Source organism: Crocodylus siamensis, chromosome 9 (assembly GCF_052110815.1).
Source record: "Crocodylus siamensis isolate JL-2025a chromosome 9, ASM5211081v1, whole genome shotgun sequence".
Lineage (NCBI taxonomy): Eukaryota > Metazoa > Chordata > Crocodylia > Crocodylidae > Crocodylus > Crocodylus siamensis.
In genome coordinates, this window is record NC_143403.1 from 54,749,292 (window position 1) to 54,772,607 (window position 23,316).

General features: G+C 45.0%; 1 protein-coding gene across 10 annotated transcripts in view; it reads right to left on the bottom strand.

Moving 5' to 3' along the window:
* The window catches only part of CIT (citron rho-interacting serine/threonine kinase), a 110,534-nt gene that overhangs the window by 10,317 nt on the left and 76,901 nt on the right, over window positions 1-23,316 (bottom strand). For 6 of the 10 annotated variants that reach the window (XM_090063161.1, XM_090063159.1, XM_090063164.1 and 3 more), the window contains 11 exons: window positions 22,989-23,151; window positions 22,581-22,745; window positions 17,170-17,307; window positions 16,348-16,528; window positions 16,049-16,140; window positions 15,624-15,728; window positions 14,954-15,123; window positions 13,834-13,914; window positions 13,496-13,631; window positions 10,128-10,267; window positions 9,142-9,234 (listed from right to left, as the gene is read on the bottom strand). In XM_090063161.1, the coding sequence (XP_089919287.1) occupies window positions 9,142-9,234; window positions 10,128-10,267; window positions 13,496-13,631; window positions 13,834-13,914; window positions 14,954-15,123; window positions 15,624-15,728; window positions 16,049-16,140; window positions 16,348-16,528; window positions 17,170-17,307; window positions 22,581-22,745; window positions 22,989-23,151 (1,464 nt within the window). The remainder of the gene's footprint in view (window positions 1-9,141; window positions 9,235-10,127; window positions 10,268-13,495; window positions 13,632-13,833; window positions 13,915-14,953; window positions 15,124-15,623; window positions 15,729-16,048; window positions 16,141-16,347; window positions 16,529-17,169; window positions 17,308-22,580; window positions 22,746-22,988; window positions 23,152-23,316) is intronic. The other 4 variants (XM_090063167.1, XM_090063163.1, XM_090063165.1 and 1 more) reach the window with 1 other exon arrangement.

The window sequence follows — 23,316 nt, forward strand, 5'->3', positions numbered from 1 at the left end:
GGAGCTATGCCAGTCTCTATCCAGTGGGGGCTGGGCAGGGCTGCACTCAGGGCAGGCAGTGGTGCTGGGAGGGGAGGCTACTGGGATACCACAGCAGAATTTTGGGGTGGCTGTAACACCCCTCCCCTCAGCGCTGCTACCACCCCCCCTCCCCCCCCCGGGCAGAGGCTGGTGCAGTCCTTGACCTTGAGCCCTTGCTCACCCTTGCCCCATGCACAAATTCAGGGGACATGCACAACAGCAGGGAACCGCCCCCCTGCTTCTATGGATGAGCTGCCAGCAGCTCCGCCCCATGCCCTGCCCCAGCTGTCATTTGGATAATTGAAGGTTTGGATAACCAAGGAACACCAAACCAAGAGCCACCCACAAGAACAGCCCAGCCAAGACAGGCAACTAGCACAAGAAATACCCAGGTAAGAGACAGGGGCCCAGATAGTCCTTGGATTAGGGGGGCAGTGCATACACCTCCAGGAGGTCTTAAATGCCTCTACACTAATGCTCATAGCATGGGGAACAAGCAGGAGGAGCTTGCCCTCCTGCTAGCTTACACTAACCCGGACATAGTGGGGCTCACTATGTGAAACTATGTGAAACTTGGTGGGATCCAACGCATGACTGGGCAGTAAACATCAAGGGCTATAGGCTGTACAGGAGAGATAGAACAGGGAGGAAAAGTTGGGGTGTGACACTCTACGTCAAAGAGCAATACACATCCTCAACAAACAGCACTGGGTCAGAGGAGGGACAGACTGAAGTGCTCTGGGTCCGTATACAAGGGGGTCGGGGGAAAGGGATTTAATGGTAGGGGTTTACTACAGGCCACCCAACCAGGGGGAAGAGCTGGACTGAGAATTCTCAGGTCAGCTTGCAGAGGCAGTTAAGTCAAGGGACATGGCCATCATGCATGACCTAACTACCCAGACATCTGCTGGGAAGAACAGTCAGCCAGGTCTGACTGCTCACATAGGTTCCTAGCCGAGTTACAGGACCTCCATCTAACCCAGAAGGTGCAGTCCCACCAGGGAAAATGCCTTGTTGGACCTGGCACTGGCTACAGGAGATGACCTGGTGAGTGGACAGCGGGTTCTCAACCATCGCCTACTGGAATTCACCATCCAGTGCAGGGTGTCAAAGGCCTGCAGCAAGGCAAAAGTCCTGGACTTCAGGAGGGCAGATTTCAATGAGGTAAGAAAACTAGTTAGGGAAGCACCAAGGTCCTGGAGGGGAGGGGAGTTAGGAGTCCAGGAAGAGTGGTCGTTCCTTAAGGAGACAATCCTCCAAGCCCAAAGGGTGACAATTCCAATGCGGATCAAAGCGGGCAAGAGTACTCAAAAGCCCCCATGGCTCACCAAAAGCATCCAGGAATGTCTCAAAGCCAAAAAGGAGGCGTACACCCAATGGAAGGGAGGGGCCATCACCAAGAACGATTATACCTCCATTGCTCAGGACTGTAGGGGGGCTGTTAGGAAGGCTAAGGCAGAAATGGAACTGGGACTAGCATCCCAGATCAAGGATAACAAGAAGTCCTTTTTTAAATATATGGGGGGGTAAAAAGAAGGTACTGGGTAAAGCGGGGCCTGTGCAGGACACGCTAGGAAATCTAGTGGTCACACCAGACAACAAAGCTAACCTATTTAACAATTTCTTTGCCTCCCATCTTTTTGAGTAGGGACCGGGGTATCCCCTACACTGGAATCCCTGATGGACCCAGGGGAGGCGCAGCCAGGCCCAGGGTCAGTGAGGACCTAGTCAGGAAACTTCTGGTGGGACTAGACGTGTTCAATCAGCAGGTCCTGACCATCTCCACCCCTGAGTGCTGAGGGAATTAGCAGAGGTCATTGTGGGACCCCTGACACAGCTTTATGAGCACTCGTGGTGCTCTGGCGAGGTACCAGAGGACTGGAAAAGGAACAATGTGGTCCCCATTTTCAAAAAAGGGAGGAAGGAGGACCCAGGAAACTACAGGCCCGTCAGTCTTACCTCGGTCCTGCAGAAGCTCTTTGAGAAAATTATCCAGGAGCATATCTGCGAGGGACCAGCAGGGGGGATCATGCTTAGGGGCAACCAACATGGGTTCATTAGAGGCAGGTCCTGTCAGACCAACCTGGTGGCCTTCTACGACCAGGTCACAAAACCCTTGGACACAGGTGTAGCGGTGGATGTAGTCTTTCTGTACTTTAGGAAGGCCTTCGACACTCTCACCCCATTCTCATTAAGAAATTAGGCAACTATGGCGTCGATGCCTAAACAGTCAGATGGGTCGCTAATTGGCCAGAGGGCCACATCCACAGAGTGGTGGTGGATGGGTCATTTTCGACCTGGAGGGATGTGGGCAGTGGGGTCCCCCAGGGCTCGGTCCTCAGGCCTGTACTGTTCAACATCTTCATCAGCAACTTGGATGAGGGGGTGAAAAGCACCCTGTTCAAATTCGCGGATGACACTAAGATGTGGGGAGAAGTGGGCACGCTGGAGGAGAGGGATAGGCTGCAACTAGATCTAGACAGGTTGATGGGATTCTATACTGACAAGTGCAAGGTGATGCACCTAGGGAGGAAGAACAAGCAGCATACCTACAGGCTGGGGAATTCCCTTCTAGTCAGCACAGAGGCAGAAAAGGATCTTGGTGTCATTATTGATTCCAAAATGAACATGGGCTGCCAATGTCAGGACACGGTCAAGAAGGCTAACTGTACCTTGTCATGCATCCACAGATGCATCACAAGCAGGTCCAAGAAGGTGATCCTCCCCCTCTATGCGACATGGGTCAGGCCGCAGTTGAAGTACTGCATCCAGTTCTGGACGCCACACTTTAGGAAGGATGTGGACAGCATCGAGAGGGTCCAAAGGAGGGCCACTCGCATGATCAGGGGCAGCAAGGCAGGCCCTACGAGGAGAGGCTACGGGTTCCTGAACCTGTTCCGCCTCCACAAGAGCAGGCTGGGGGGGGATCTGGTGGCGGTCTACAAACTGGCCAAGGCGGATCAGGTTATATGAGAGTACCTGTTCCCCCGAGCACTACTGGGAGTAACGAGGATTAATGGTCATAAGTTGACTGAGAGTAGATTCAGGCTAGATATCAGGAGGCACTACTTCACAGTCAGGGCGGCTAGGGAAGTGGTGCTCCCTCCTACCCTGAGGATCTTCAGAAGGAGGCTAGATTATCACCTGGCTGGGGTCATTTGACCCCAGGTTTCTTTCTTTCCTGCTGTGGCAGGGGGCTGGACTTGATGATCTGCTCAGGTCCCTTCCAACCCTACCAACTATGAAACTACGATGGACTGTATTCCTGGTACTGGCAGTCTCAACGTCTTCAGCTGTCTCTCTCCAATAGTTAGAACAATGCTCATGCTACTAGGATAACTATTACAAATCTGCCTGCTATATGAGCAAATCCCCCTCTTCTTTGACCGCATTTGCTAGCTATTTGTAGGACAGATGTCTATGTAAGGAAGCTTAACTACCATGAGAAAAGCAGTTAGCAACTGCTACAGCCACATCAGCTTTTACATTCCTGTACAACAAAAGGTTGCCTTTTTTTCTTTCAGATAAAATTCAAAGTACTCTCTGTAGGGTACTTTACAGGAAGACAAGCCAAATAATAGCTGTTGAACACCTACACTGCTCACAAAGGAAGAAGCTGACTTAAGCACCTTGGACAACCGTTTCAGAGGTGTGCAGCTTACTTCCTCTACAGCAACTGTTTTCTTAAAAAGGGTTTTGTCCGTATCAGTTCTACTGTAATGGATGCAAATGCACCTCACATATGCAAGGTAAGAATTTCTATTTAGTACCAATGAACACTACAATTGCCAATATGCTCTGTGCCTCCCTACACTATCATTCGCACCTTCACACAGAAAAGCAGCTGCAACTCTTCCTCGTTTCCTTGCAATTCAAACTCTGTTAGTTGAGGACTCCAAAAAGCAGGGATGGAGGGTCCAAACCCACTACAACATCTCAGAGAATATGGTAAGCATTCTTTTTTCTAATGCGTCAGCATGGATCCTACGATAAGTGACTGGTAACCAGCACTCGCTCAGAAGATGGAAGGCACAAGGGATTCCAGCTGAATCAGTGGAACAGTGACTGCAGAAATGCTGTCCTAAATCTGGCATCTCAACTAGCAGCTAAGTCCAAAACAGAATCTTTGACAAAGGTGAGTGGGTTACTTCCTGACTCAGGAAAAAGGATTCTTGATATGTGATTTGAGAGGTACATCCAGCTGGTAACACAATTAAAGTTAGTGCATTATCTGTTTTGATGTTCTTTGTAATGAGATGGCTTAACCCCTAGAATATCCAGATCGGGAAAGGCCGAAGGGTGTGATCCTATCAAGATAACAGAATAAACCCCTTGATACATATAATATAAGCAGATTCTTTTCTCTCCATGTCAAGTTGGGGTTTAGGAATAAAGCAAGTGTTTTGGTTGAGGTGAAATTCTGACAACGCTATAAGCATAAATTTAAAGCCAGGTATTAGCACCACTGGGCTGACAGATGCTATTGTATGGGCAGGGATGAATGAAAGGGAGTCAGTTGAAGTGGCTGATGTAAACCACGTCTCCTGAATGATGCACAACCACTAAGACAACTGTCTTCAGTGTGACGTATTGAAAGAAGCATTCTGAGAAAGGTTCAAAGAGAGGTTCCATGATCACCATGAGCATCATGAAGTCCCAGCAGGTATAGACTTTCTAGCTAGTGGTTAAGATGGAACAAAACTGTACACTAAGACAGTTAACTCAGATTGCTGTAAGGCAGCCCTTTCTAGACGTGAACAATAGGTCAGCCTGTTATAAATGAAATAATTAGTTGAGGATCTTCAGTACTGAGGCCTGGAGTGGGTGCAAATCTTTGGCTGGAGTTCCTAAGAACCTCTTCCGTTAAGAAAATATGTTCCCCTGGTAAATACTTTTTTGCTCTGTATCAGGATTTTCTGGACGTGCAGGGAGAAGTCCCTTTCTGCAGTATTCGACCAGCCAGAAACCACAGTGACTTTGTGTCTGGATAGAGTACCTGGGTAGGGTGCCATGAAACTATTTCTGAGTAGCTTGAGAGCTAGATTAGAGACTGTACATTTATCAGCCAAAGTCATCTTGACCACTATGGAGCTAAAATAACAATATTGGCTTTGTCTCTTGATTCTGGAAACTGCTTGTAAATCAAGGTTAATTTGTCACTTCAAGAGCACTGGTAATGATGACTAATTATCAGTAATTACCAGGGATCCAGGTTTTCCATTTGCTATGGAAAAATACAGTAAAACCCATATTTTCTCATTTTAAGGAGAAAAACCTGGATTTCTCTTTTAAGGAGAAAAGCCCAGCTTTTCTCCTTTAAAGGAGAAAAATGTAAGTTAAGGAGGCTTTCCCCTTCCAGGCTAGCAGAGTTCCAGCCTGCAAGGGGCTGGGAGGAATGGGAGGAAGGCGGTCAGGCAGGGAGCACCATGTGCATGGACACACATACACATGCACATGGCCACCAGGCAGCCTGGAGAGCAACTCCCACAGGTAAATTTGGGGGAAGACAGGACGGGAGACAGAGGCCCTCATAGTGAAGAAGGGACAGAACTGGGAAGGGCTGGGTGTGGGCCCTGGGCCACATGTGGTTGCCAGGCCCAGGCAGGGAGTAGGATGGAGCTGTGGGCAATTTGTTTTGAGGCTGGGGGGGCTGGCTCCCTGCCACTGCACACACACTCCCAGGGGGACATGGGAAGCACATGCCCCCGGATCTGTGAATGGGGCAGGGATGGGTGCAGGCTGCCCACTGTGGGCTTGGGCTCCCCGCCCTACTGCCCTCCCCATGGGGCTTCCAGGCACGACCCAGCAGGGAAGCTCAGTGCTGCCACCACAAGCCCCATGTTGCAATGATGAGGCGAGGCACCCCCTGCCCGCCCAGCAGCAGCAAGGAACACAACCCTGTGCTGCCACCTCCACTGCTACTGGGCAGGCAGGGGGCACCTCGCCATGGCAGTGCAGAGCTTGCAGCAGGAGCACCAAGCTCCCCTGCCCCACTGGGTCCCACCCACTGGGTTGCAGAGGCCCTTGGGGGAGGGCAGCGAGGCGGAGAGCCTAAGCCCGCAGCAGGCAGCCTGCACCCCCTTTCCCCATGGCTCTGCTCCAGCCATGCTGCCTGTGAGGGAGGGCGCACACTCTGCTCCCTGCTGGGGCCACAGCAGCCACCACCTCTTGTGGGAGCATCCGACATTTGGACACTGCTGTGGAGGGCAGGGGGTTGCGGACCCAGGAACATGGCCCCATACCTTGGCAACTTGGGGGCCCCCCTCTGGCAGGGCCGAGGAAGCGGGGGGGCTGTGGATGGGGGGTTGAGGGCTTTGGCATGGGCAGGGCACTGGCATATCAGGGCTGCTCAGTGCCACAAGGCAGTTGCGGGGTGGGGAGGAAGAGAAGCCACAGCTGGACCCACATCCTGGTGAGCTAAGAGGGCAGGGACAGCTCTGATTTTCCATGATAAGAAACCCAAAAATAAAATTCCAAAATTTATAGGTATTTAGAATGTATTTTACTATAGTAATTGGGGCACTGGTAGGCTACCAAATTGCTTTAAAATTGTAACTATATCAATAAAAATTGTATTCAATTGATTAGTGGCGTTTCATTTTAATCACAGATTTTAAATCAGAGAATTTGCAGTTTTTAAACAGAGAAAACCAGGATCCCTGGTAATTACCCATTTTAGCCCTTTGTAAGATATATTTTGCATGTCACATCAATACTTAGTATAGAGTTTTTTTTTATATTTATAATGAAGAAAAAATATATTAAGAATGCTGGGTGTAAACTGAACATATTTTGCTATATGAGAATTGGATGATTATACATACAGATGCTTGAAGTACAATTTCGTAGTACAAAAATTTAAAGTGCAGATTATGATGGAATAGAATAACAACAGATTTTTTTTTTGCTTCACTCCCTTATATGTACTCATTGCCGAAACAAACGATAATTCTACACAACGGGACAATTAATCATCTATATCTTGCTGAGCCAAGAAAGGCTGAAGAGTATCCATTGCTTCGCAAACTATCAGCTGGCTTGACAGGTGCTATGGAAAAGATAGGTCAGTACTTTTAAAGATGACTAATTATCAGAAGCAAATTTCCACTGTAATTTAGTAAGCATAGACATTTATAAATGACTACACTTTAGCAGATGATCCATTAGCCAAGTATTGTGTATATAAATCAGTATGATAATGATGAAGATTCAGTATACCAACTACACAAACATAGAAATGAGTTAAGCTAGGCAATTGATTAACCAAATCTTACTTTATTACCTCACTTATCTGGTGTTTCATTGTGGAATAGACTTGCCCAAGTCAGAGCTGGAGCAGTCACAGAGTCATATTATGTTTTTAATATGCTGGAGCAGTCACAGATACATGGGTGTCATATGTTTTTATATGAACCTGTGATGTAGGAGTCCCAGCCATGTCCCTACCACTGTGGCTGGGTTTGATTCTAACCTGAGCAGTAGTAATTGCATTGACAGAAATGTCTGCAGTTCCTGGAATCAAACAAGGTTCCTATGACCTCTATCTCTGTAATAGCTTAAGGGGCATTTTCCCTAGTTCACCAAGAGAGCTAGCAAGAGAGCAGGGAAAGGGTTGCTGTCATCTCCTTTTAGAAATCTGCCTTTAACACCATTTAGATAAGCATAAGTGGATGTCCCTCCTACTGAGAAGCATCCCTGCTACAAATCCACACTTGTGGAGACCTTTGGTGCTGTGGAGAGTTTGAACATGTACTAGTAATGAACAGGCTCCATTGTGAATCATGCATTTCTTATGGAGTTTGGTATCCTGCTTCTGAGTTGATAGAGGTACTGGCAGCAAGGAAGCTGGTACTGGTGCTGGAGTCATCAGCACCAAGACCTTACTCACTGAGGAGTTCACTGCCTTTGAGGGAAGTAATGTCAACATCACAGGTTTTGCCTTCTTTCCATTGCTCAATCCCATAGTATGACAGTCTAAATGCTAGCTGATACTGGGCTGCTCAGCCTCCCTCTCCTCATAGACATCATCTGTGGACCCAAAATTATGTGGTAGGACTGCTCTAAAAGATGTAACAAACTCAGCCACCCTAGCCTTGTGGGTCCAGCAGGGAAAGGATTTTCACACAGAACACCAATCCAGGATGGAGCTCTCTTTTAACTAGAGGAGATTCTGACTATAGCTGTCCCTTTTAGGGATTATTCTGTCATAGGACAGATAGGGTTTAAATCCTGAGGTTTGGATTCTGCCCCCAAAGGTGATTTCCAATCCATTAAAGAAAGTCCTGTAGATGAGTGTGAGGAAATAAAATTTCTTCAGAAACACTGGCTGGAAAACATCCACTTAGGATCTCTGAACAAAATACCACAATAGATACTTGTAGGTTTGTCTCATTGTCACTGACTCTAAGATTGTAAGAGGCAGTAAGAGGAAGAATTATGACTGCTATGCCCTTTTATACCCTTCTTACATGGGAGGCAAGGTAGCCCAGGGAACACACACAACCTTCTTGGACACAAGTACTAAAAAAATTCAGGTCTTGTGCACATGAAGTGCATACACATTAATAATGGGATCTGCATTGACAAATACACAAAGAAATCTGTCTAACTGTCTCACATTGTTGGCTGAGAGGAACCAAATACATACATCAGGGCTAGTATAGGTGACGAGAGATACAGTAAGTTATTTTAACCTTTGGTACATAGGTGTTTTCATTGCATAAAGTATAGTTCAGAGTATTTGTTGCTTCTTCAAGTGAGTTGCTCCGTTAACATTTTTAAGGAAAGATGGTTAAAAGCAATTCCTCCTGATTGCACAGAAGTCAACTAAGAGGGCCAGGGAACATTCCCAAATGTTTATGAGGAAAGCAATGCTTTGGGGAGATGGACAAGGCCAAGTTTAGATATGCCCACATGTTCTGCTTCCTTCCCCATTTGCTAACTCTTGTTATAGGAAATTCCTATCTGTTCTGATTTTAGCTAGGACAAAGTAAAAGCTTCCCACAAGTTTAGTTGGCAAGCACAGTCCATACAGATTCTATAGGCTTTAGCTGCTAAAGCAGAGTGGAGCCTTACATGGGACTGTTGTGAATACACTACTAACAGAGAAACCAGACCTACCTTCCTAATGCAGAACTTGCTTAGGCTCTCGTTATAGCGCAGAATGACCACTTTGTTGGGCATGGCTGCACAAATGCAGAGTCCATTCTCAATCTGTAGGGAAGATTAGAAATACTGTGTCATTCCAAAGCTATGGAAAACATTCTGAATACATGAGAGAGTGCAGTTTACCTCTCACTAAAGAGTGATTTGTGAAGATCGGCAGGTATATTCGTAATAGGATAGCAAAGAATAACTGCAGATTAGTAAAAAGGCTCTTTACATTCTCAAAGGAGAGAAAGTATCTAAACTGCTTCTATGATTTTTTGTGTATCTAAGGCAAATGTATTAAAAGAACTGCAAGCTTTTAATAGAAAGGAGTTTTCATTAAGAGAGATAATGAATCCAAACAAGTTACAACTAGATCCAACATGAGTAGATTAACCCCTTGAATTTGTATCTTGAACAATGCGTTAAACTGAATGATGTTCAGCTTTCCCAAGGACCTGAGTCATCTGCATAGACAGTTTCTGCTAAGAAATTTTTGTAGTGGCCAAAATTCCACATTGAAACTGGAAATTGGCACACATGCTGGACACTAGGAAATGGTACAACTGCATGAATAAACTGTCTACCTTGGAAAGAACTACACTGTTCAAGAATGAAAACAGGACTTCATTAATCATAAGAGTCTAAAAATGGAAATCAATTATCTATAGTTATGCTGTGTTTATCTCACGTCCTTATTATGTAACAGGACATCGTATAATGTCACTTAGTTGCCTGTTTATATTTGCGGTTCTTTCTTCAAATCCTGTCCCCACTCTATTCTCTTCCTCTCTTAGCTTGGAGAAAAATAATTAAGACAGGAACACAGAACCTGGACTCAAATTATGACAGAGGATAAAGTTGTTGACTTGCATATTTCTTCCATATCTCATTGTGCGTGGGAGCATCATATGGAGAGGCTGAAATACAGTGCAGGGCATTAAGGAACTATATCTTACCTTGCCAGCAGCAAAAAGGTGACACCCTTTGACAGCCTCAAAGATGTTTGGTGAGATATCAGGCTGGGCCGGGAGGTGAGACTGGGCTAGAGACTGCTTTACTTTCTTTACATCAATAAGACAAAGAGCTCTCTCTTCTCCTGAGAACAAAAATGGTTACATTTTGTCAATACTATGTAGTTGAGCAAAAAAAGAATCTCATTCTTTTTTCTGCAAGACCCTATTCTCTTATACAACCAGTAGCTTCTCATTATGGGAACTCAGGTAACAACCACAGAATGCTATGTGTAAAAAAATAATTCCATAATATACTTGTTAAAAGTGCAAGAGGAGTTTACATTTCTTTCCTACAAACAAGAAATGTTTTTTAAAAGGCCAGAGCATAGTGTACAGCAAGAGTCATCTCCAAGGTATCCATACTTTTTTTTGTTAATCCCTTACACAGAAGTTTCAGTCATTATAATGTGATTACTACTAGATCTCCAAGCCAAAGGCAGGCTCTACAGCTCAACATTTTCACAGGCAGAATGTTCTGTCCAGTAGACATGTAGCCAGGGAGACATATTGGTACCATTTTTTCCTGCTTTTTTTTTTATAAGCAGAAGATGAAAATAACCCTAGTTACGTTACATGGGCAGGTATTATGAGCTCTTGAAGATGTCTGCATCAAGAGAAAATAAATTGGTAGCTGATTAAAAATTGAAATGTGCTCCCTGACCAGCCCTACAATTTTTTAACTGAAGTGTTTATCTCAGTCCTGTTGGTGCAAGGTGACATTCAAGGACCTAACAAACCATCCCCATTTCCGCTGTGGCCCCCTGAGCATCTAAACTGTGAGCTCCAATTGGGATCTAAATTGGGATCACTCCAAACAAAAGCTATTTCTTCTCTGCTATAGCTGCTCAGAAGCATCCCATACTGCATCGCAGAAGAGCAGTAAGCTGCTTCTGTTGTTCCACTGCCTCCTCCTGATGCACTACAGGAGTGCCGGAAAGAACAGTAAGGACTGGAACTATCTGAACCCAGTCAGCTCCTAGCCAAGAATGGTATCCTTCCCCATATCCACCCAGGTCTCCTGCAAGATAAGAAGAAGAAACTGGGAAGCAACAACAGTACATTTATGGACTGACTTCAAATGAAAAATGTGTAGGATCAGCACCTCTGATAAACCAGACACTTACCTAGGTGCTACATCTGAGTTACAAAACTTAGTTTCAGTAACCCAGTTTTCTGACCTGTTGCCCAGTTCCTCAGATGTAAGAGAGAGAGATATCACTGCCTTTCACACAGAGGACATTAGCAACTGATTACTAATACATTAGCAAGTCTACTGAATACAGGTTTCCCTCGCTTTATGCAGGTGCTGTATATGCAAATTCACTCTTATGCGATGACCCTTTTTATACCCAAAATTCATTATATGCAAGGTAAATTTACTCTTATAAGATCAGCATAGGCACACTCCTCCCCACCCAGCAGATAAATCTGTGGGGGAAGGGCAGGGGGAAGGGAAAGGGCCTTGGGCAAGGGGGAAGATCGAGGTCTCAGTGGTGAGGGAGAGAGCAGGACACAGGCAGGAGCTGGGGCTCGGGTGAGTGGGTCCCTGGCCAGGCTATGTGGTGGAATAAGTGGAGGCCCAGGGGACACATGTCTCCCCAGTTGGTATGCGGGGTGCAGGCAACTACTGCTGCATGCTGCACTTTACTCCATGCTTCAGCTGCCCTGGGAGCAGCTCTTATCTCCCACCAAGCAGTGTTTCATTTTAATCACAGAAAAATGTATTTGGGGTTACTTTTTTTAACCTGAAAATTGGGGATTTTTTTAAAATCAGAAAATCAGGATCCCTGGTAATCAATGGCTCGATGTCTAGTTTGCAGCCGGTATCAAGTGAGTGCCCCAGGGGTTGGTCCTGGGGCTGGTTTTGTTCAACGTCTTCATCACCAGTCTGGATGATGGCATAGAGTGCACCCTCAACAAGTTTGCAGATGACACCCAGCTGGGGGTAGTAGTGGATATGCTGGAGGGTAGGGCTAGGATTCAGAAAAACCTAGACAAATTGGAGGATTGGACCAAAAGAAATCTCATAAAATTCAGTTAGGACAAGTGCAAAGTAATGCACTTAGAATGGAACAATCCTGTTCACCAGTACAGGTTGGGGACCAAATGGCTAAGCGGCAGCTCTGCACAGAGTATGCGGGAGTTACAGTGGACAATAAGCTGAATATGAACCAGCAGTGTGCTCTTGGTGTGAAGATGGCTAATGGCATACTGGGCTGCATTAGTAAGTATTGCCAGTAGGTCAAGGGAAGTGATTATTTCCCTCTATTCAGCACCAGTGAGGCTACATCTGGAGTACTGTGTTCAGTTTTGCACCCCACCCCGCCATTACAGAAAGGATGTGGAAAACCTGGAGAGTCCAATGGAGGGCAATGGAAATGGTTCAGGGGCTAGGGCATATGACTTCTGAGGAGAGGCTGAGGAAACTGAGCTTATTTAGTTTGGAGAAGAAAGACTGAGGGGAGGGATGGGGGGATTTAATAGCAGCCTCCAACTACCTGAATGGTGGCTACACAAAGAGGATGCAGCTGGACCAGGGTGGGCAAAATGCAGCCCACCTGGCCATTCTATCCAGCCCGCGGGGCCCCTAAAATATTTAGAAAATTAATATTTATCTGCCCGTCTGCCTGTCATGCAGCCCTCAATGGTTTGCCAAACTCAGTAAGCAACCCTCTGCCCAAAATAACTGCCCACCCCTAGCAGATGATAGAACAAGAAGCAATGGTTTGAATTGCAGCAAAGGAAATTTAGGTTAGATACGAGGAAAAACTCTCTCGAGGCGGGTAGAGCACTAGAACAGGGTATCCAGAGAGGTTGCAGTGTCTCCATCCTTGGAGGTTTATAAGATGTGGCTAGACAAAGCCCTGGCTGGGATAATATAGTTGTACATGGTCCTGCTTTGAGAAAGGGGTTGGACTAGACGACCTCCTGAGGTTCCTTCAAACCCTAATTTTCTATGATTCTATTGCTAATTAAGAACTGTTATATATTATTTACTTTCTAAATGGTAGTATAAGAGTGATGCTGTAGCTGTGGTGGTCCAGAAATTATGCAAGAGGCAAGAAATTCATTCCATTGTAAAGACGTAATAAATTCAACTTTATTACTATAGTTGCTTGAATAAAAAGTTTAAAAAGAAGCAACTCATTGGCATATGTAGTAAATGACCCCAAAAAGCCTGTAATAGAGGAACTCAAGAAAAGCAGGTCTTTTGTGGCAGGGCCCCTTAACCATCACAATCTGAGTACCTCTCAAAGGGTTTCTGCAAAGGTCAAAAGGCATTATACCTGCTATTATATCTGGCATTATACCTGCTATCATGAGTAGCTTATCCAGGTCCTTGATGAGATGGATTTGAAAGACAGCACCAACTCCTGGGATGTGTGTTAAGGAATTTTTCAATACATTCAGGGCATACAAACCTTCCTCTGCACCCACTAGTACTACCTATAAATACAAAAATTCAGTCAACATGGCATGAAAGGAAACAAAGAATGTTCCAAGATTTGTGCACATCAGCTAATGGCAAAAGGAATCCACCCACCACGCATGAAACCAAACATGTTCTTATTAAGAACTTTGTCATTACATACTCCATTCATGCCAGATGTATGATATTCAGTTGAGCAATATGCAGTGATGTCATTACCTGGTCACTGAAGGGCATTGTGCAATTTATATCCAGGCGGTCTTCCCCCTCTAGCTTCAATAGAGAGTTTCCAAGCAGTTTCTTTCAAGTGATCAGAACAAAACAACATAGATTAGACAAAGACAAATCAAACATTTAAACAACACCATGCTAGCAAAAATTGCCCTGGCACGTTCTTTAACCCTGGAGCTAGCAGAGCTACTGCATAAATGATGTCCCGTAACTTTTAAACAAACATTGCTCCTACCCTTGTGCTGCTCTGGTTATAGTTCCCACTAAATAAAGTATTTCGATCAGAACTGAAGCAAAGCTGCTCAGCATTAATGGCTATGGAAAAAGCTCTTTTGCTACCAGACTTTAGTGCTAAAGCTGCAGGAACCCATCTGCAAAGCTATGTACAATTCAAGCAAAGTTGCCACATTATGAGGCACAGCACCTGTATAAGTCAAGAAGCAAGACTGCAATATTTGAACCCATGCAGAAGGAAGATACTTCTAGGATAGTCACACCAACCTACTGGTAATACCAAGGTTAGAAGATTCATTAACCTACTTATCATAGTGACACTGATACCCCTACAAAGACCTGATGTGTTTATGAGGGAACCTATGCACAGCCTATGAATTCAGGTAATGTTACTAAATTGAAGCATCATGAATGCTTCAAGTTATGTGGAATCCACCACCTGTTGACAGCACTGTCACATGGCTCCCAAATCAGGCACAATGGAGGGTCATTAAACCACTAGAGTCTATGGCAGCTTCGTCACCCAGTCCCATTTCCATGAAAAAACAACAGTGACTGGGCTCAGGAAATGTGCCAGAGCAGTCAAGGAAAGAAACAGTACTGCAGTCTACTTTAAACCAGGGGAAGTTTAAGAGCAAGTAAGTCTGACACTGGAACCCAAATATAATAGCCTCTATGCCCTTGAATTACAGCATGACATGAACCACCAATCTCGTAGCAAACTGTGGCTTATAGCACTCCTACTATACAATCTTTGGTAGAAATAACAAGAAGTTCATTTCAACCTCTGTATGTCAAACACTGAGAGAGAAAACGTTAAAACTCTGTTGCCTTCCAGAATATTTTAGGATTAGAATGATCTCTCTGTACTTACAGCATCAGCCTCAGCTTTTTCCCTAGAAACCCTCCCTCCTGCCACTATTGACTCCAACGCTGTCACCCACCGCTGCTTATCAGGGAAACTGGGTGCTAGTAGGTAGAGGGTTCTACCAGGCCAGCATGTGGTGTGTGGATGCGACTCCAATTTTAGTACATATGGCACATCTGAGGAGTTGCAAAGAGAGAACAAGATTTGGATTAGTATTCAGAATGTCATTGAACTTCAATTAGCATCTTCAGCATTGTCAGAGAAGATGTGTCACCAGACACTATGTCAATGTTTACTGCTGCAACTTATACTATCAGAAGTGGGCTTCTTTATTAGTACAGCCTAGCTGAACATTCTAGCATGTTGAAACACAAACTACGTTTTAAATCACTTTATAACAATGTTATAAGCTACTAAAATTTACTTCTATTTAAACAGTCTCTTGTTCACAGTTCAACCATCAGAATTGAAGCAATGAGCTTTGTAGATGTAATGTATGATGGCTGACCTATTCATAAGTCATATTTAATTTCAACAGAGGTAACTTGAGAAAGATTTATTATCAGTTTAAAGGTTGGCTACAGAATTAATTCTGTTCCCCCACACTTAAACGAAGATTGATGCCAAGCCACTTTTATCCATCACATGAAATCCTTTTGATCTCACCTGCACTTACCTGTCTTTGCAGTATTTGTAAGTTCAGTAGCTCCTACAGCACCATGAACAGTTACATCTCCATCAGGAAGGCACAGCTCAAACTCTTCCACAGGCCTCTGTCCAGCTTTGGAGGGAAGTAGAAAAGACTTGAATTAAAAATGAAAACAAGACAAACACAGAAGCAAGCAGTGAGACAATAATGGAAAGCTGGAGAACAGAACTGAGCAATATGGTCTCCACACAACTGGAGGACAATAATATTTCCAACATTGTAACAATGTAAGATTAATAAAATATTGCGGGAAGCAAAACAATTCTATCTAAACAGACAGTTCAGTGTAAATAAATTCAGCAACAGCTAATGCTAATATAGCCTTTAGGCCTCTTAGTCCAGCAAGCGGTATCGAAAGACAAAAGCCCAGTTTGCTAGAAGAGGGAAATTACCTTCTCTTGCCTCTGCATCATAAATAAGCACTTTGGTTCCTTCCAGGACAATGTATTTTCTGTCCCAGCCCTGCTGCCCACGCTTATTATTCCTGAAAACAGCAAGCACAAAACCACATCAGAATTTCTACCAGGATTGTTGAGTGGTGAATAACCCTAGGAAGATAAGTTTTGTTAATAACACAAGACTGACATGGCAAAAAGAGTTCATAGTAGTTGACTCATAAGACCTGAGATAGTTTATGAAACAACACCATATGCACCAGCCCTTGCTCTAGCACACAGACTCCTGTTTGTACCTTGGAACCTTCATCCATCCTTCCAGACGTAAACTGCTTCCCGGCTCCTTCAGCTGCAGCCCTGGAGAGTTCATTTTATCTCGGCAGAAGGCTTCAGAGAAGTGTGTGGCATATTCTGCAGGCAATCCACATGTGGCTGGCAAGCAGGTTGAGCACTTTGGGTGACACATCACCTGGCATTCTGATAAAGAGAAAAAGCTTTTAAAGCATACATATACATGTGCACGCACGTGCACACTCACACCCACACACGCATACAAACACACAGGCTCAGTCCACTCAATTTCTAGTCAGCCACAAAGACAACCCCTTCTGCAAGCATTCCCTCTTCACTCTAGCCATCTGATGTTTTCAAACATGGAGTATTGATGAGCTAACCTCAACATTTCCGTAAGTGAACCTTGTCAACTTTCATCTGCAGGGAGAAACAGAACTGGAAAAGTAGTCTCTGTTGGTGTGAACTGCTATCAAATGCTCCCATGGAATTAAAAAAAAACTTGAGTGATTTCTCCAGTTGACAAGCAGGGCTGGTCCTGCAGGAAATATACTTTCTTTGGTGAGGTGCTCTTGTCCTGTGCCAATTTCTAGCTGTTCATACCATAACAATATGCAAAAAATAACGAGGAGTTAATAAAGGGAGAGAATCAGTAGCCGGCCTTTCCAAAAGGTCTTTTTCATTGGAACCCAGTAAATGATGCTGGAAAAGAAAAGCTAACTCGTGTTGATGAGAAAGAACCATGGAATCTATTCTGGAAGGCTTAAACATTAACCTCCATTCTATCATCCAGTCACCCTCTATTCATGCATAGGCTCTGCTCTTACCAAGGCATTTTGATGCTTGACGTCCAAAGTGCACAGTATCCAGACATACTGCACATTTTGTTGCCCTCATATTTAGCCCCACATTGAAGCGGTGAGGAATATTGTGATGCATTCGTTCTTTCAAACGCCGACTGAATTCTAGAAGAGAAGAAAACGTGAGGGGTAAAAACGGCTTTTCAGTATGGTTTCAGCACTTTGAGTGGAGTATTCTGATCTTGGCTAAGGCAGCAAAAAATGACAGAGTCATTAGCCTCCATATACACCCTCTACAGAATGTTTTAATCAAGAACTGACTGGGATCAATGAAATGGCTTAGATATTCATGCCGTGTGATTATTCCAATCAATTAAGCTTAGTTTCAGGTGTGTACTTTGCATCTATTTTTATAATGTGTTAGACTAAGCTTTTTATGGCACTCCCAAAAAATAAACCTTTCACCAAAGCATCTGTCATTCCACAGGCACTCGATGCCAAGCAGACTTTCTATCAACTTCACACTCCTGACAGAGATTTTCCTCCACTATCAATGCTAACCATGAGCACCTTTTAGTTCCTTCCAGGACACAAGTCGTACACTTCTGATTGCCGGTAAGACAATCTTACCCCTTGTGAAAAGTCCTTTCCCCATTGAACATCTTCCCTTGGCACATCCTTTACCACTGATTGAATATCTCTCTCCTTTGCACCTATGTAAGTTGTGTCTACACAACATGGAGTGGTACCCAGTTCACCTTTAGAGACTGGACTGTAGAGGCTTATGAGCCTGCTAAAGCCTTTTGACAGAACGAAATCGTCTCTTAGCTCACAGTAAAAGCTCACAGTATCAGATCCAGAATTTCTGGATTCCAACTCTACTGCCAACAATTCACTTGGAGATATTCTGGTACTATCACTACAGGTTCCTTTTCATCTACAAGTGAGCGTAGCCCCCTCAACATTCAGTTCTACCATTTTTTCAAAAGTAGGCTTCTCAGTAAGTAATCTGCTTCTCACATTACCTACTGCTTACACCTTTTAGGCACACTTCAAGCTTAATAATCTTTGCACTTTATTATGAATGCTGTTGGAGAATTTCTGCTCAGCTGAATTATGTTCTAGCTTAGACAAGTAAAGATACATTAACCTTGAGAGGCAGCGAGCTGTTGGGAAGGGACGGCCTCCACCTCTCTCCGTTGGGGAGGGGGCTCTTCTCAGCTAGACTGGCTGACCTGCTCCACTGGGCTTTAAACTAAGCCTGCTGGGGGATGGGAAACTACTGCCGCTGCTGGCCCACCGAGTGGCCCTTGCAAAGCCAGCAGGCCATGGCACATAAGAGATCCCACCCTAGCCCCAGCCCTGGAACAAAATGTAAGCAAGGCAAGAGCCCCTAAGGGGACACTTGCGTGTCTATACACAAATGCCAGGAGCCTGGGGAATAAACAGGAGGAACTTGTTCTCCTCCTAAATACAAATAATGACAACATCATTGGGATAACAGAGACCTGGTGGGACTCTACCCATGACTGGACCACAGTTATAGATGGTTATATCCTGTACAGGAGGGATTAAGTGGACAAAAGGGGTGGGGGCATAGCTTTCTATGTCAAGGAAAGCTACTTTCCCTGCAAGCCAACACTGGCACCCATGGTGGATGACTTGAGACCCTCTGGGTTAAAATCCATGGGGAACATGGCGCAGGGGATACAATGGTGGGGGTCTACTACAGACCCACTACCCAGAGTCAAGACCTCAACCAGGAGTTCACCAGGGAATTGGCTGAGGCCGCACAATCCCGGTGTATGGTTGTCATGGGAGACTAACTACCCAGACATCTCGTGGGAGGAGCACTCGGCCAAATTCAAGCAGTCACAGAGCTTTCTCTCATGTGTGGACGATCTCTATCTGATGCAGGAAGTCTATGGGCCGACAAGAGGTAAAGCACTGCTCGACCTCATACTGGCAACCGGGGATGACCTAACTGACAACCTAACAATCGAAGGGAAGCTGGATGACAGTGATCATGAACTGATCACCTTCACCATCTGCTGTAAAGCTGGCGAGTCAGTCAGTTGTATGGAAGTCCTCGACTTCAGGAAAGCTGACTTTGACAAGCTAAGGAGGCTCATCAGAGAGGCCCTAAAATGCCACAACCAAATGGAGAGGGGAGTTCAGGACACGTGGATGCTTCTCAAGGGAGCAATCCTGGATGTGCAAGCAAATTCCATCTCGTCTCAAAGGAAAGGCAGCAGGAGGGCACAGCAGCACCCTTGGCTCTCAAGGAACTGGCGGACCTATAAAGGATGGAGGACTGGAACCACCACCAAGGAAGAATACTCTGCATTAGTCTGGACTTGCAGAGAGCAAATCAGGAAAGCCAAGGCTGTGACGGAACTCCAGCTAGCTACAAATATCAAGGAAAATAAAAAGTGCTTTTTTAGATATGTGGGGAGCTGGAGGAAAAGCAAGGGCAACATTGGACCCCTGCTAAATGAGATGGGGCAACTGACAACTGATGCCCAGGAAAAAGCTAACTTGCTAAATGGGTACTTTGTGTCAGTTTTCCATCAGCCCCATAGGACGGTCCTGCCCACTATGGGCCAGAGAGGCCCGGGTGAGGGAGATTCCTTCCCCTCCATCGAAGCTGACTTCATGAAGGAACACCTCGACAGGCCGGATACCTTCAAGTCAGCCGGCCCTGATGGGTTACACCCAAGGGTTCTCAGGGAGCTGGCGAGCATCATAGCTCTGGCCCTGGCATGGATCTTTGAGAGTTCTTGGCGCTCTGGTGAAATGCCCGATGACTGGAAGAAGGCCAATGTGGTCCATATCTTCAAGAAAGGGAGTAAAGTAGATCCAGCAAACTACAGGCCCATCAGCCTGACCTCTATCCTGGGGAAAGTCTTGGAAAAGATTATCAAGGAGACCATCCTTAACAGACTAGCTGAAGGCAATATCTGAGGGATACCCAGCATGGGTTTGTTGCAGGTAGGTCTTGCTTGACCAATCTCATTTCCTTTTATGACCAAGTGACTTATCACCTGGACAAAGGGGAAAAGATCAACGTCATATACCTCGACTTTAAAAAAGCCTTCAATCTGGTATCCCACAATCACCTCTTGGTTAAACTGGCTAACTGTGGCCTTGACGTCACCACAATCCATTGGCTGGGGAACTGGCTCTGCGGTAGGACCCAGAGGGTGGTGGTCGTTGGGAGCCAATCGTCTTGATGTGTTGTGACAAGTGGGGTCCCACAAGGCTCTGTCCTAGGGTCTATACTGTTTAACATCTACATCAATGATGTGGGCATTGGTATCAGAAGCAGACTGCCCAAGTTCGCCGACAACACCAAACTCTGGGGTAAAGCATCCACACCTGAGGACAAGAGGGTGATCCAGGCAGATCTTGACAGGCTCAGGAAGTGGGCAGACAAGAACCTGATGGTATTCAACACTGAAAAACACAAGGTTCTCCACCTTGGGAGGAAAAACCTGCACCATGAATATAGGCTCCGTAGTGCTACACTGGTTAGCTCTACAGATGAAAGGGACTTAGGAGTCATGGTTGACCACAAGATGAACATAAGCCTTCAGTGTGATGCTGCAGCTAGTAAAGCTTGCATCCACAGATGCTTCTCAAGCAGATCCCGGGACGTCATTCTCCCGTTGTACTCGGCCTTGGTGAGGCCACAACTGGAGTACTGCGTCCAATTTTGGGCTCCGCAATTCAAAAAGGATGTGGACAAGCTTGAGAGGGTGCAGAGGAGAGCCACGCACATGATCAGAGTTCAGGAAAACAGACCTTATGATGAGAGGCTGAAAGCAATGGGGCTATTCAGCCTGGAAAAGTGCAGGCTCAGGGGTGATCTGGTGGCCACCTATACGCTTATCAGGGTACTCATCAGGATCTGGGGGAATGACTGTTCACCAGAGCCCCCCAAGGGATGACAAGATTGAATGGTCACAAACTCTACTGTGACTGGTTCAGGCTGGACATAAGAAAGAACTTCTTCACAGTCCAAGCCCCCAAGGTTTGGAACGGACTGCCACCTGAGGCAGTTCAAGCACCCACTTTGAACGCCTTCAAAACACATTTGGATGCTTATCTTGCAGGGATCCTATGATCCCTGCTGACTTCCTGCCCCTGGGGTGGGGGGCTGGACTCGATGATCCTCCAGGGTCCCTTCCAGCCCAAATGTCTATGAAAAACCATTGAGGAAACATCCATAAAACTCTACAGAAAGTAAAAGTTTACAGAAAATAAAGTGTACTCTAGTGTACACTTGTACACTGTGAGTAAAGTGTACTCTAAAAGAACAAACACAGTATTATTAGACTAAATACTGCTTCTTAGTGACACAGGGAAGTACACATATTGTATGAATCTGTATTTTACATAAAGCACTGTGATTTTGAAGTGACACTGTTGAACAACCAGAAGAGTGAAATGGATTTGGTCACATTTTTTATTGTCAATCTTTGCAGAGACTTAAAGGTATACTGTCCACTAGTGACAAGGAAGGGGTGAAAAAACAGACTAAACAAGCAAAATAAAAACTGTCCTTCCATCTTGGAATTTTATAATAAAAAATAGCAAAAACACTTTTAAGTACATTACGCTGTGGATTTTACAACACTGTCTCCAGCTAGTTTCATTGTCTCCTATTCAATTTCTTTGATTGAGCAAGCCATACTAACAGCAACAAGGGAATAGGAATACTTTTTGTTTGGAATCCAGGTATGCTGTTTCATGGATCCTCTAACAGAAACTAGGTATGTTTAGAAACAAATCAATTTAACACAAAATCAAGAGTACACCTGCTAGTTAAATAAGTAATACTGAACTTTGATTCAGAGATTTTTAGACTAAAGAATGTAGGCAAAAGTGACAATTAAAATATTTATTAAGGTAGGAATTGTTAGTAAAATTCATCACCTACAGTGAGATTTAAGAAAGACCTGTCCTGTCACACAGACCAGGACTCTTTATAATTGTTTCCAAGCCTGCCCCCTAAAGCTCACAATACTTGTCACCATGTCTACCAGTGGTTCTGAACTTTCTAGGCTCAAGGTACCCTTAGAAAGTGCCAGCTCCTAGTTTTCAGTCATTTTTCTGATTACAGGAAAATAATAGAAAAATTCTTCTGTTGCAACAATTCAGAAAGACCACAACAGGTCAGAATTTTTTAACACTGCAATTCCTATTTGAAATCTTTGGATTTCTCTTGTGAATCATGTTTGGAATGTATGTCCATCTAACAATGCTAACATTGAGTGGCACCCCACAGCACCTCTGAAAAGATTTTGTAATGCCCTGGTGGAGAATCCTTGATGTATACCTGCACAAAGGAGAAAAAAAGACTGCAAAGGTGGTTTTGAAAAAAAAAAAAGATTCTGAATAGAAAAAGAAAACTATACAATATCTTGGAGGCTTACCCTCTGGTGTGGAGGACTCTTTTCTGCGACTTGAGGGTGGAGCTAGCAGGCTGATGGGAGTGGGCTGATGTTCTGGTGAGCGGACAATGGCAGACATGATGATCTGCTGCCTAGCCGTGGCTGGTGTGGATGGATGAGGGTGGTCTGTTATTTTCCGATGAGCAGCTATAGACAGACAAACACAGCTTGTTAACTTTCCCCAATACGAGGCTGAGTCACAGCAGCGGTTCGGCATAACCATTCAAGGGTTACAGCCTGCAGAAAACGTGTAGTCCTACTGCATCTTCGAAACAGCAGGCAAAGTTGGAATTACTATATTCCAGTGTTACAGGGACGCAAAATTTAAGCCATGTTTTCAGGCCAAAAGTGTCTTTCTCCTCCAGATTCAACTTTTCTGTTAACCCCTACCTTCTTCTCGAGCAGATCTGAGTTCAATGCGTGTTTTCTGTAGAGCTTCCTCCAGCTCAGCGGAACGAGCCTTCTCCTTCTCCAGTGCCACTTTCAGCTCATTGTACTGCAGAGGAACCTGTGTGGGTAAAGAAGGGTCCTCTTTCCGCCGACTAAACAGGCCCTAGCAACAGAAACACACAGACAACTCCTAACTCCTAGTAAGAGATGGCTTAAACTAGGTAAAGTGAAGCTAGCTAGCTGCAGGCCAGAGGGCCTAAAAGTAATTCTGACACACAAAAAGATGGCCTTTTAGTTAAAATTGGAGCTGGAGAGAAAGGTTGAGGCC